The sequence below is a fragment of the Cheilinus undulatus genome, linkage group 1 (assembly GCF_018320785.1).
Source record: "Cheilinus undulatus linkage group 1, ASM1832078v1, whole genome shotgun sequence".
NCBI classification, from domain to species: Eukaryota; Metazoa; Chordata; class Actinopteri; order Labriformes; family Labridae; genus Cheilinus; species Cheilinus undulatus.
In genome coordinates, this window is record NC_054865.1 from 45,748,710 (window position 1) to 45,764,098 (window position 15,389).

A 15,389-nucleotide genomic window follows, 5' to 3' on the forward strand; every position below is an offset into this window, starting at 1 on the left:
TACCAACAAACAGGACTTTGCTCTCACAACATATTTAACAACAAAGTCTCTTCTTACCACTGACCAGTGTTCATTTTGTAGACTAAAACTATGAATAAAAAAGTTAGTCAACAACCTTCTTTCTCCATGACAACTACTTGTGGAGACTAAAACTAGACGAAAATGTTAGTGCTTCACTTTTGGATGTTAAAAATCCATGAGAACTCACTACTGTACACAAAAAGTATGACTGTTTTTTCATTAGTGAATCTTAAATCAATTAAAGTATTGATAGTTCATTATTACGGGTGTGTTACATTTCTATATTTGATTAAATAATTACAAAGAAAATAAATGACTAAAAAGAAAGACTAAAGTATAATGACTTTTTATTGACTAAAACTTGACTGAGATGTTTAAAAGTTTTCATTGACTAAAACTCGAATAAAACTTTAAAGGTTAGAAACACGGTGATGTTTTTTAGAATGTGCATAGTCACATACTCAGAAAATCATGTGGCCCCTGATGTGAATAGCAAAGTGCATCAAGGTTCACCTCCGCAAAAGCCTTTACTCAATCATTTCTTATTTGTATAGTGCCAATTCATAACCAAAGTTATCTCAAGACACTTCACTCACCTTTTGCCTTCTACTCTGCTGATCTGGCTAAGAACACTGCAAGGAGCGGCACTTGCCAACAGAGCTATCAATCAAGCTACTCGGAAAAATGAACACATGGGCTTAGACCAGTAAGTTCACTGTTTGACAGAAGCTTACTGATGTGTATTTTAACTTTATAGCTCGACTCATGTATCATCTGTTAACATGGAGTAGGCAAAGTTCATGAGGTATACCGTAGCCAGTCAGCAAGGGGAGCTCTAACTATTTTTGCTTCACTCTCAGGCAGCTGTTTCTTTGCCTTTCTTAGAAAACAGTCCCCTGGTTAAACTGAATGAGAATACATGTGAAACAAAGGCAAGAAAACCCCTTTTTTAATTGGTGTAAACGTCATCACATTAAAACCACAACTATAAGCATAAATATTCAGTTCAATAACAGAGAAAACTGTGTTAAATCATTTATTCACATCATTCTTGCCTTTAAAAAGCAGGACAGCTTTTAAATGTCTGAGTTGAGCATTCCTCACACAGATGAAAAAGATGGTACCAAGTTGTAAAATTCTCCCCCCACAAAGCTATCTGCACACACGCAACAACAGACCACCAGCCCTCAGAACCAAGATCATCGCCTCTCCAGATCTTCAGCTACTGTAGCTCATAAACTGTTGGAGCGATTCTGTGATCGTGCGTGACAGAATGAAATTAAAATGTTTAATGAGTGTCTGAATGCTCCTGTGTGTCCTTCCTGCTCTGACGCACAACACTGATCTATTTAGAAAAAAAAAGCTGCTATAATTAGAGCTACTATTTCCACACAAGTAGGAAATATGAAAACGTTTGAAAGCTTCATTTTTAATCTCACCCCGTTCTCCTCCAGAGCAGCCAGCGGCTTATTGATGCTGTTGACAAATTTGTTGACGTGTTCGAAGTGTTTGGTCATCTCCGTTGCGAGAACCATGTCGATGATCGCCTGTCGTAGTGTTCGATATTCATTCCTGGAAAGAGAGAGACAGAGATACCAGGAATTAGATGGGTGAAAGAGGGGAAAGACGGGGTGAGCTGATACAGAGAAAAGAGAGAGAGTAGAATGACAGTGTTTTAAATAGAATAAAAAGCCGTGTGAACAGTTTTCCCCTTCTGACTGTAGTGACAGTGGAGATGAATGGATGCTTTGTTCATCGTCCCCCTCCGAGGGGAGCAGCACATGTGAGCAATTCTGCTCTGAGACTCAAATCACATTACTACAGCGTCACTGTCAACTCACACAGTAATGCTTTCATGGCTACACATGCCGGCTTCTCTTTTCCCCTGTGATGCTTCAGGTGATACTCTAACCATCAACAATGTTTAAAACAATTTTCATACTTGAAATCCCAATTTTAAATATCACCATTTATAAATTTTCAAATAAGACAATTAACCAAAGTTTGCTAAAAGAAAAAACTTAATGCCAGGCACATGCCAGGTTAGCTCAGATGGAATAGCAGGCGTCCACATACTGAGGCTACAGTCCTTGATGTTCTTTTGGAAGGTTCAACTTTTGATCCCGGTGCATGTTTTATGCATGTCTTCTCTCTTTTCTATCAACTTATGTCCTCTTCTCTTCCATTGCCCTACCTAATAAAAGGCAAAAGCCCAGAAATAATCTTTAGAAAACATTTATGCCACTTGATTCCTGTTGCAAATGAACAGAGTCCTGCAGTATTAAGTCTTAAAACCTGGATATGCATTTGCATTCTAGCACTTCCACCTCCAAAATCTCCAAGTCCACAGGATTTTTAAAATAAGTTTTCAGTTAGATGCCTGACATAAGGTCTCTGGTACACAATTTACAGATAATTTAAGAGATCTGATTGTATTTTCTGTGACTTGTATACAGCTGGAAGTGCTCCTCTAATATTGAAGCTTTTTTTTTGCCTTACAAATGGTGGTTGCTAACAGTTGGCTAACCACTGTTAAGTAGAACAAGTTGAAAATGCTCTAAATTTTTGTTGTAACCGATTACGTCAAAGTTTTAAGTAGTGGTTTCTTTTTGACTATGATTCAAGTTAGAATATATAATTTACACATTACTCATCCACTGCAACTTCCCCTTACGTCTTTCACATTTTCTAATTTTGAATAATCATGACACCCAAGGTAAGCTAATTCAGTTGACAAAAAGACGGCAAGATGCGCTTGATCCAGAAATTGCTCTGCCTTAGACTTCAGTACATTATCGTTGCTATGTTGGAGCGGGTTCCCATAGGCGGGACTTGTCTAACTGGGACGGGCAGCTTCACTCATGGTGCAAAAGTGTCTAATGCCCAAAGGCATTCTGGGAAAACTCTGCAGAGTAAGGTGTGATTGTCAAATGATTTGAGTATAATGACAAAAATATTACTCAAAGTGATAGAGTACTGCTTAAAACTAAAAATGTGCTCTAGCGACTCAGAAAAATAGAGTTGAAATAGTTATTTTGGATTTCTAAGTTAACATGATTTTTTTTTTTTAACAACCTTGCACTGTTTGGTATCACAGGGTTTATCAGAGGGCTTGAATGTCATCATCAGAGGGACTAGGGCTGCCAACATTAATGCATTGATCATGGTTGATTAAGGCCCATAATTAGTGCTTTACATTTTTTAAAGTGTGATTAATCACATTATTTATTTTCCCTTTTAGCACCCTTTGGTTAAGCCACTGCAGCGTCTCCCTGCAGCCACAGAGATAGTCTAGATGAGTCAAAAGCTATCTGCACCTTCTGTCATCAGACATTTGCTATTTTACTATTGTCTTATTTCGATATCAGTCTATAAGAAGTTACTTTTTCTGTGGTTAAGTTCGTGTCATAATCTTCAATCTATCCAGAGTTCCTTATTTTCTTTCAAAATAAAGGCAGGTCTGTATCCAAAAAAGAAGTCAATTAGGGAAGTATGAAAATTAAAAAAACCCAAAATAAACAAAAGCAGCTTTAAATGTGAAAAATATTGGAATTTTGAAGTGAGGAGATGAATCACAATTACCTGCAGAAATTCTTAGATTGATTGTGATTTAGAATTTCAATCATTTGACAACCCTTAGTGGGACTTAAGAGTTGGAAGCTTAGTGGTGGTGACTTAGAAGTCCTTTGATTGTGGTGTGGTTCCCTTTTATACTTTTGCCATTTATGTTTATGCTTCAATAATACTAATAGCAGTGTTACTATTTGAAGGTTATCTTGATGAACAAAACATGAAAGTGCAAACTTTTTTCACTGTTAAGCTTATTTTCTACACCAATTCAAACCCTCATGGAAAAATTTCATGGGCTTTCTCATCCATGGAACCTACATGATGCCAGCTTCGAAGGTTGGCCTTCAAAGATACATCATCCCTGCAGCACTCTATATCTGCAAAGTTACCTAATTTGACAGACATTCAAGGAAAAGTTCAGCTCACCATAATAATTGGCTCAAGATCTCAAAGAAAATCAGTATATTTTCATTTTGTGCTGAACAACTCTTTTCTAATTTAAGTTTTCTTTCATTCAACTTTATGCATCTGAGCAACTGCACCAGGAACCAAGGTTTTTTTGAACACTTTTTGCAAATTCCTCTCTAAAACTGCAAAGATAAAAAGAACAAAGGTTGAGCTACTGAGATGCTGAGTAAGATATTAACTGACTTAAATGACACGAGATCTCTTTAAAAATTGAAGGATCTAACATTTTTATGCATGTCTTCAAACAGGACAGTTGATAGAGCCAGAATATCAGGGTAGAGAGAGAAAATGGGATATGAAATGTGGGAGAAGAGACACAGGCTGGATTTGAACCCAGAATGCCCACTTTGATGACAACTGTCTCTGTAAATGGGCTGTTCAGAAATAAACACTAGACAACTGGTGCCCCAAATTTCAGGCTTTTTCTAACGGGTATTTGCATACTTCTTTATCCACTTAACTCCAATACTTCTTATGAATATTTTTTAAAGATGTAGAATATTTTTATCTGTGTGATGCATTTGAACCAAGGCATGAAGAGATAATAGCTGCTTTAGGGAGTGAACTACTCCTAGTTTATTGCCTCTCCTACCTTTCAATGTTTTTAAAGATGTTGCATTTATCATCCCTGGTGGTGATCTGGAAGGCGAGTGCTGCGTGGTGGCTCTCCAACACAGCTGTGTCGTTGTAGAGGATGGCCAGCTCGCTGCCTGCATTGCACAGAAAGCTGTTGGTGCGTCCTGGATGGTCCACATCATGTACCGTAGCCGCTATCAGGGCAGCCACCTCGTCAATGGGATCTAAACTTTGCTGTTTGGGGAACATAACATGGAAAACAATCAAAGCTGGAGTTAAGGGTTAGTTTGTGTGGTTCTAGGCAAAATTAGTCAAACATCGTTAAAAATGACAGTCTAGTAAATTCAAAAGACGTGTCACATTCAACTGTCATCACAAGTGTAGCATGCATCCACCTAGGCTGCAGACTGAGTAAAAGACAGATATCAGATCAACAGAAAGTCTTCATTTATCAATAGGTTAATTAATTTTATTTAGCACTTAAGAACGGTTTTATTAACAAGTTCTCCCAAAGCACTAAACATAAGAGACAGACGATTATATATGAATATACTATCCAATGATAGACCAATCCGTGTTTACATTTCTGTAAAACATTTTGAGCTCACTTGGAGGGACATTGTTCTAAACTTCTGACCTCTTTCTTGACAGAACTAAGCAGACCTGCCCACAGAATTGGCTGTGCTTCTGAATAGGCCCTCCCCAGTTGTAGTTTACTGATGATATCAATGCATCTGTGTTGGATCAGTTACATTGGTGTTAGCGTCCTGTTACAGTTACTTTATTTTGGAGCTGAAAGGAGTGTCAAGCTATTACTGGGTTCTGATCTTTAAATTACTTAATTATACCACTTTTTAACCCCTTCATCACTGGTTCAGCCATTTTTTTCCCAGATTTTTTGCACTTTTAACCATTTTTTTCCACTTCTGAACTGCTCTTCACCATTCTTCTACCCCCTTTTGCCCATTTTTTGCCTCCCTAAACCCATTTTTGCAGCTTTTATCCCATTTTTTCCCACCACTTTTAACCACTTTTTGCTCTTTTAGACTTGTTCATAAGTTTTTCCTTTATAGTTAATTCAGTTCCTTTTACTTTTTTCTCTGGCACCCGGACGTTTTTGCAGATCATGGCTTAGCTATGAAGTCTGCCATTACTTTCCAAAAGGGTAAGTGAATGTACCCATTCACACTGTTAACATTTGCAAACAAAAGGTAATTCTGTTTTAAGAAAAGGGTTTACATTTTGAAAATATCCATATTTGTACTACAGCATACATAAATAAATAAAATTCCTTTTGTGTTTCTCTGATAATCATGGGTATTATTCGGGTTGTGGGTATCACAGATTAATTTTACAAAAGACCATGATTTCCCTGACGTTGGCCCCAGAAAGCCTTGGAACTAACTGATGGCCAAATGTGTCACTTTGGCAAAAGGTGAACTAACTGATGCTATTGTAAGTATCAGGTTAATAAGGTCATTCTCTGATTACTTGGCGGTTTGTCGTCACCTACCAGGACTATGAACAGCTAAAAAATAATAGTAGAGGAGAAGAAGTCATAGCAGATCATCCAAATAAGTGCTCATTTCTACATGCATTTGGGACATAACAGACCTGCTTACCTGTCCAGTTCATTAACCTTGGGTGACGTAACTTCACAGTTCAGTGGCTAAGCCAATGACAGATCACTGGACTGAGATCAGAAATAGACAGTTTTATAATCAGCTTAACCAGTGCACGGCCTAAACCAGTGAGCCACTGACACACTTGGGTGAAACTACGACTCTCTTGGATAACACAGGCTCAGACGAGGACATCTGACCCCGAGCACAGAGCTGCTCTTCAGACAAGAAATTTCTAGAATCTTAATGTTTTGTAAGAGTTTAGGCTTATAACCAAAGAAGAGGAGAAGACTTGTAAACAGATTAATGAGAGCCTCTGCTAAATACAGCCATGTTGTTGCACTTTCTGCTGCAGGCTGCCATTGCTGTTTTCTTCAGGATCTGACAGGGTGTCTTTAAAGATTTTTATTTCTTAAGGTAGTGCTGATTTAGATGGTGCAGGTGATAAAAAGTGCTGCTGAAGCTGTATTATTTGATCATTCACATTCAGCCATGCATTTATTTTATGCAGTATTTTTAAGGAAAATCCAAGCTTTAAGTTGAATATTGTTAATAAATTTAAGTATGAATGCATGCCTTTATTCCTATATAGTTAAAGAGTTCTGGTGCTGGCTGATGAATTAATAAAAATCTAGGCTGGTGGGATAGGATGGGCGAGCCCTGAGGAATATGAGTGTTTTTTTCCTAATAGGAAATGACAACTACATCACTCACTGATTATGACAGTGGTTCTCAAAGTAGGGGTCATATATTTTTAAGAGGGGTCACCAGATGCCTTCCAAAAAAAACCCCAAAGGATATTTTAAAATGAGTGCAAGTAAATTGTTCTGATGTAAAATAAAGACATGGTCATTTGGTGAGATTCATGCTAAAATCAAAGCACTATAAAAAAAATCCTTGCACTGTAGGTCTGCGCACATCTGTTCTTAAATGTGTATGGCTGTGTTCAACTATGCTTCAACCACCTTCAGGTACAGTGTCTGGCTCCTTTATTTTGGGGGTCACAGGCTGAAAAGTTTAGGAACCCTTGATTTATAAGACATAAGAAGAAACTATATTTTTGACTGGAAATGAGCAAATCTGTAATGCTGCATGCAGTCCACCCTCATCACAGTGGCTGGCTTGATTTTTGTTTTTATGCTCATGGACCAAATCACAGCTAAAATGACTCATGGACTCATGCACACAGACAAAAGAGTAAACTCCTTGTTCTGTTCTGTCCCAGTTTATCCCCTTATTTTTTTTAATGTTTTACCAAGTTTTCCTTAAGTGTTTTCTTATTTTAGAATTTTTCAGTTGGTTGCCATTTAGTGTTTTTTATTAGTGCTCTGAATTGATTAAATAAATCAGTGTAATTAATTATAGGCTTTGTAATTAATTAATCACAATTGAAGGAGCCTTAATGCATTTTTGTTTGACATTGGCACTCCATAAGTAAAGTTAATACACAGAAGAAACATTTACAGCTTAAGAAATACAGTTCACAGTTTCAGTAAGGTAATAAGTTAATGGTTAAAAATATCTAAAATCTCTTTCATGATTTTTTTCACAAGTCTTTGGCTGAAGCTATTCATCTCTCTGTTTCGCCAAAATTTTGTAAATTCCTGACATGAAAATAAGCCAGTTGGCCACGCCTACAAGTAAGAGTAAAAAGGATAGAGGAGAGTGGAGCCACACAGTTTTTTTTTTTTTTTTTTTTACCTCTGACGGTGGCTTGATATTTGATTTTTTTTTGTTAAATGTGAAAATAAGAAATAAGTACCAATTCTTTTGTTTCTGAAATATTCTTTTTTTAATATAAAACCAAGGGGTCCAGTGTTTTTTGTCGTGGATCAGGGCACGGAGAATCATCATGGGAGGCTCAAGCTAAAGGTTTCATCAGTTGACCCTACAGCAATTAATCACATATGTGGATAATTTGAGAAAGATTACATTACTTGTAGTTTAGATAATAATAGTGAAAAAAACAATCAGAATGGACATGCTTCTGAATGGCTTAGAAACTTTTCATCAGCTTTGAAACAGAAGAAGAGATCAAGGGCACAGTCCACTTACTAGCCAATCTAGGATGGTGTTAATCTGTGGAATATGGAAAGCACTTTGTGCTTTATTGCTTTGCATGAAAAGTGCTATATGAATAAAGTTTTATTGTTTGATTGATGACAAACTTCCCAAGTAAAAGCTTCAGTTAATCGTATTTTCATTTCAATTACTTTCAAATTTTTTCTAATTTAAAATGTAACTATAAGTAAAAAAAATTCAAGCCAAAATACAGTGAAACATCAAGGCATGATGTTCTTAAAGATGATATCTTACACTCTCAGGTTACATCCAGTAAACAGTCTTAAACTCTGAAGATAATCAATAAATAATCACATAATGACAAGAAAAGCACAAAAATGGACATATTTGAAAAGCTGGAGCTGATACATTTTAGTTTGAAATATGAAACAGTGAATTGTCAGAGCAGTTAGCAACAACTTTTCTACCAGCGAATCCACAAACACCACCACTACCCTAATCTATGATTCGTAAGAATGTTTTGAAAGCAACACACACTGTGTTCTGCTACAGTTCTTTAAATATTAATAATAACAGCAAATAAAATTACCTTGACCCTCTCCTTGCAGAGAAAGTATGCCGTTGCGTGCAGGACGTCAGCTGCATGGCAGGAGTTGTGGTAGGAGTTACTAGAGTGGTAGTTTGCTTCAATCACTTGTAACCAGGAGCGCAGAGTGGCTTCAGGGCAGTTTAGGAACTCACATACACCAAAGCGGGAGAAAATTTTCAGGCCCAGGTACGTCAGAGGCCTGTGGGAGGATTCAACGTCATGAACTGTGACAGAAATAACAAAAACATTGGCTATAGCTCTTAACAGTGTTGTCACCTCACCGTTTCATGGTTGCAGCTTCCAAGTTGAAGATGTCAAAGTCCCAGGAGTCCTCGTTTTCCATGGTCTGGGCGATACGAGGGGGGATGTCATTTAGCGACAGAGGAGTTGTTAGGTGACTGGGGATGTGGTGAGGCTCTGTGAGCAGAAGAAGAGACAACAAAGTGGCATTCAGATATAGTGACATTTATTTTTCAGTGGACCTTCGAATGACCCACACAAGATAGAGATTAGAAAAATAAAAACTAAAATTCCGCTTCCTATGATCTTCATTCTTAATATCACTTACGTTTTGTGGAGAAGATGTACTCATTTCCTGACAATCTTCTTAAACCATCCTGCCGATAGAGAAAAAGAAAGTGTCGGAGACGAAGAAAGCTGAAGTGAGGAACTGAAACCTCATCCTTTTACATACATAAGAGGTACAGCTGAGTCAATCAGTACAAGTCCCACCTACTAACCTGACACGTCAGATGGTTTTGTTTCACACATCCATCTGGAAAACCTCTCATACACAACATTTGGGAAAGGGCAGAGAATTTGAAAAAGAACTTGGAGGGTGATTGGATGAACGTTCTGTCTGTCACATCTTTACGGGCCAATCACAGCCACACAACACGTGATGTAGCTGCGACCGAGGTGCATGTGTGCAGCTACCGAGGAATAACGCAAACCATGGCGATTATAGACATGTCGGTACATGACTTTTGTCGTTTTTTTTTTTTTTTTTAAAGAAACAACTCACTGCTGTTCTTTGTTCTTCTTTTAACAAAGAAATGTTGACAAGTTCTAATAAAACGGACGCTTAAGCAGCATCCATGCTAATGTGTTCCGCCATAATTGCACCGGCCTCTTGTTGCTGCTTGCTTATGTCACGACTCCGCCGTACCCGAAAGTACTGCCCCTTGTCGCTGATTGGTCCTGTCACTTTCTAAACGGTTCAGACGGGATCTTTGCAAGATGGATTTGCCAGTGAGAAACAAGGAAATGGGCGTATCCATCTGCTTTGCAAGGTTACCCACCTACAAGACCTCTGTCAGAATACTGAAAGGAGCTTTGAAGTGGCCATTTAGATGGTTCAGATATTTTAGATTCAATTGTATAACGGAGACATCTACTTTTACATTAAGCTAAATATAAATATTGCTCTTAAGACTGTGTGAGTAACAACATAACGAAACAGGAGTAGATCAGTCATGGTGTGATGGCCTGCACAAAAGATGCAGACCAAACAAAACAAATAAAACCCAGGTTCATCCACCATTTACTATGCTAATCTTCAAAGCACCAGGAGCATATGTACAGAGCAAGTCTTAGTAAATTTTAAGTTTTTTACCTTAAACAACAAGGCAGTTAAATGTGTTTGATCATGTAAACACCTTGGCTTTTTGCTAGAAGAAAATCAGTCTTTGAGTCAACTTACTGATTGCCTTACAAAGAAACTGAGAGTGAAGTTGGGTTTCTTTACAGTCTTTACATGCATGCTACATCATCCTCTGAAAATGTTGGGCTCAGTGTACCATGCTGCCCTCAATTAGTCTCTGGTCTGGTTTTTCGCACCCATCTCTGTGTTCTGTGTGAGAAAGTTTGGGGTCTTTCCTAAATATTAGAAGGATGGAACCTCGGTATATCTGCAAAAAACAGAAAAAATGACTTGCTAGTTTACTTGCAAATTAAGTCCATAGTAGAAATAGCAGTCAAAACTGAAACTCTGAGGAAAATCAGGACAGGTCATGTCCTGATGACAACTCTTTGGAGTTGAAATGCGCAGACATCCCTGTTTAACAAAGGATTTTTATTACATCAGAGTGACTTGGATTTTCAGTTTTGACTTCTGTTTCTACTACGGACTTTATATGTAAGTAAACTGAAAAGTCATTTTTTCTTCTTCTTGTGTTATATCTCTAATGTTTTAGACATTTTTGACCCCATGTAGCACTCACACTCCTCTTTGATCCAGATTCCTTAAATTTCTTCTGTCTTTGGTTGAGGAGCTTTTAATGTTTTTGCTCTGCCATTTTGATCTGACGACAGGGTCTTCTTAAGCTTAAATGTTGCATTAGTTTAGGACATCTTAAAGTGAGGGTAAGGGAACATTTGACCAATGTGTGAATGTTTTTTCCACTGAAAGCTGCTGACATGTTGACTAATGTAACCTTGCTGTTATGTTTTTTTGTCATCTGTGTGAAAGTTATTGTGCTGCTGTCTTGGTCTTTTTGCTTGTCAGCTGTTGTTGAAGAAAAAAAAAACAGTTGTGAACTAGGGAAGACCACAAAAAAACTAGAACAGAATAATGGGTTTGATTTTCTACATTGCTAGGAGTTCTGCTATCACTACTGTGACATCGTGTTTTGGATGCTATGTCATGTTGACGACTCATTGTTTCCACACCAGCACACAGAGAAGGTGGAAGGATGAGACAGCCAAGCTGGGCTTATAAATGAAATCATTATGCAGCTTCAAAAATGATTTCCATATTTATGAACTGTAATAATCATGTCACATGTGACTTTGTGTTAATTTATGTACATATGTCCGATAATCCACATTAAATTCATTCATTATGTTGAAAACCTTCCTCTTGTCAGTTCTGCATGCTGAGACAGTGGAGGGAGTTTAATGGTGGGATTACAGATCATCCCCCTGTTCAATAAATCTCAGTGCCTGCACAACTGTAGAGGTCCAGATTACTCAGATTGTGTTTAGTTGAGATAAAATCTAGTAATAGTTGGTTGATCATTTCAACATCTATTGGACGGATTTCCTTTTTCAGGCAGATTTTTGAGACTTTTGTTGTTTTTTTTCTTTATTTAGATAGAACATCTAAAGAGAGGCTGAAACATGGAAAGAGGGAGCAGGGGTGAATATTCACCAGACCGGGTTTTGATCCCATGACCACTGTTTCTACAAGGATGACTGCACTACCCACTGAGCTACAACGACACCCTATTAGTTGGAATTTATGTTCTGCAGAGGATTCCTCAAGATAGATTTCCCTTCATTTTTCCTCAAGCACAACTATGAGGCTGATGTTTGTGAAACGTTTCCTAAAATGTGAGTACGTAATGCAAGTTTTTAGTTGAACCTTTACTTGTTCATTTAACATGATACCAGTAAAACCACTGAAATCTGTAGGAAAATAGAGATATCCCCATAAGCCTCATCTTTATCTCAAGTTAAATACTATTAAGCTAATGTTAGCATGCTTCATGCTAAACTAAGCTGGCAAACACAAAAACCATTAATCTTTTTAAACTGTGGCCTGCCCCCATGTTGACATTAGCATTTAGCTCAAAGCACAGAGCTACAGTTGTGCCTGCTGACTCTTTCTCTCTCCTAGAGGCATTTTCTACATGGTTTTTCTTTCCCACAAATATAAAATTAAAAAGAAAGTTTGATTTTCCTTTACAATAATCTGACAAGAAGCTGAAGTGAAATCAGTGTAAACTATAAATGTTTTATTTTCATGTAGAAACAAATGTTGAACTGATGTCAGTGTAAAACTGCTTTTTGGCCCAAAGTACTAGGAGCTTTTAGTTCCAGGAACTTCTCTTCAAGGAACAAAATGGTTCCTGTGAGTGACCTGGAGAAACCCAGACTCAGATATCAGAACTCCATACCCAAGCAGTTAAAACCAACCACATCACAGCGGATCCTACATACCCACTGCACTAATCTTTTCAGCTTTTATCATCAGGTTGCTGCTGTAAAGTCCCCCTAACCAAGGAAAACATTCACCCTGTTTACTTCTTTATCCCTGCTGCCATCCATTCATTTTCACTGGCAGGTGTGACCTGGTTACCAATCAGAAACCTTCAGCACTTTAACCCCACCCCACACGGTTGCTGGGCCTTTAGAAAATACTACCCCCTTAGTATGGACTTTGAAGGGGTAGATGTTATACCCCAGGACTAAATTTAGACGCTGGTTCCTGGAGCCCAAAAGCACAGAGTTCCTCAAAAGGTTCCTAGGTAAAGTTCCAGTGGTCATAAAGCACCTTTTATAATGAAAAAGTGTAACAATAAAAAACCAAACACAGTGAGCATTTAGGCCTACATACAACCTTTTTTTTTGCCACTTGTCAGCTGTGAAAATCACAGGCCTAAATCACACACAGTTATTCTGCTGTGGGATATATATGTATATATATTGGGTGGGAGTGAATTCATGGGTGTGTGTTGCAGAGTGAAATGTTAACTTCACAAGTGAAAAAGGAAAAGGCGACTGGCTCATCTTTGACCCGAGTATTGTCTGATGGAGGTGCTGCCTCTGTACACAATGGTTATTTAAAGTCTGTCTCCATAGAAAGATTACAGCGATTTTCTTAATCTTCACCAGTCCTCTGACGTCAGACCCAGCATGTCTTAATGCAACCATCCCGAAGAATAAATATGCAATCAGGAACCTCTTAAACCAGCATGATTGTACCTAAATATTCATCTACACCTGATCTTACACCTCTGATTTTTTTATAGTTCCCTCATCCTACATTACTCATGCAGAGCGAGTGTTTTTTTTCCGGAAAAGGACTGTGCATAATCATTCTCTGCCTCTGTGTATCTGTAGTACACGTTTAAGTAAAGCCATGCTTATTCATCTGATCCACAGAACAGGATGTTTCCAGGCCTGTGGAGTCAAGAGGAAGAGGTTCATGTGAGTGTGACTGTGTGCAGAGACTGTGCAGAGAGAGAGAGAGAGAGAGAGAGAGAGAGAGAGAGGGTGGGGTGGGCTTTCCTCTCCAGCCTACAGGAGCACAAAGGACAATCTAACACTTCCTCTGGGGTTGTTGCCAAGACTGCCAACTTGGCACTCTTTCTACTTCTGCACTTCACCAGTGCTGTCTGTGAATCCCTCTCTCTCTCTCTCTCTCTCTCTCTCTGTCCCTCTACCAAAATATGAACAAATATCCTCACAAAACAAAGAAACCAAACAAACACTCCTGACTCACTGTTTCTGTTGCTTAACTCATTATTATAGTGAGCACTTCAAGGACGTTCACACAGACGTGCGTGCTATCACTGTGAAATCCTGTGAATGCTCTGCGTGTGTTATCATATGGGAGTCGATTCATTTGCAGGGGAAGGAAGCTGTTTGGGTGTTTCAGACTATGGAAAGGACCCGCTGCTTACCGTCATCAGCCCTCCCACAAGATCATTGGTGTGAGGGTCCTCATCCTTGGTGCCTAACTGTGGGGAGTAGAGCTCAGTGGTCCTCAGGATCTCCAGTACCCGATCCAAGGCCTCTGCCACGGGCATTGGACTGCTTTCCTGCGCTGCATTGATGATGTTTATTACCTTAATAACGAAAAGAATAAGGTACAATCATTTTTAAAACATTTGACATACATGAGCAAACAGAGCAAAGCAAGGTCTGACATGATAAACGGGCAGTTTATGCACAAAAAAGACAAAATAAAATCAGGTTGGTTTCTTAATGACACATGCTCCTTAGTATACCCGCTGACCTTCAACAGTCTGTCTCAGTCTACTGTGGCACCAAACATACCTATCCAATCTGAAAGAAAGCAGCTGGACACAGCTGGCTTGCGTCCCCACTAACTAGGAGTTCTGGTGACTGTAGAAAACCAAGCAACATCAGGGTTTACTTGAAACAAACAGCACCAAACTGTACGGAATAAGACTGGGCCACTTGGTGGAAATATACCTCTACTCTGTATGTTCAAAGATTTAGCCCAAGAAACACCTAGTGTCATGGAGAAGAAGTTACAACAGAGTGCTGTTCATGCACACAGACTATAGTCATCACATCGCCACACAGACCCCTGACATTCAACCCTTTGCTGCAAGTCATCCCCACTCACTGCTCCCTATATTTAGGGTTTTCCAAGCCTATCCTGTCATAACAAAAGGCTAAACTGTCAAAAACAACAACAACAAACACATCAGCAAAAACAAAACTAGGGTGATGTGATCACACATCATACAAATGCTTATATGCTTAGTACAGGTCTTGAGACGATCAGCCCCACTCATATTATACCCTTACATTACATATGGCCGGCATCAGGGTGAAACCTCCTATCTCCAGAATCACCACTTTTCTGGGAATGAAAATAACGCTGTATTTTCCAAATAATTCAACACTTCATAGTGATAGTCAGCATCTTTTCTTTTGACAAATTTTATTGCTTTAAAATTTGTTAAAACTCACTAAAAGATGTAAAGGGTGACCAATGGCAATGATTCATGAAAAATAAAATAAAATCATGGAAGGAGGAGATA

General features: G+C 38.5%; 1 protein-coding gene across 1 annotated transcript in view; it reads right to left on the reverse strand.

Annotated features, from left to right (window-relative positions):
- Positions 1–15,389, reverse strand: part of pde8a (phosphodiesterase 8A) — an 83,882-nt gene that overhangs the window by 6,444 nt on the left and 62,049 nt on the right. The window contains exons 14-19 of the mRNA XM_041786026.1: positions 14,277–14,441; positions 9,437–9,485; positions 9,150–9,285; positions 8,869–9,067; positions 4,652–4,869; positions 1,461–1,593 (exon numbers count right to left, since the gene is read on the reverse strand). Of these exons, the coding sequence (XP_041641960.1) occupies positions 1,461–1,593; positions 4,652–4,869; positions 8,869–9,067; positions 9,150–9,285; positions 9,437–9,485; positions 14,277–14,441 (900 nt within the window). The remainder of the gene's footprint in view (positions 1–1,460; positions 1,594–4,651; positions 4,870–8,868; positions 9,068–9,149; positions 9,286–9,436; positions 9,486–14,276; positions 14,442–15,389) is intronic.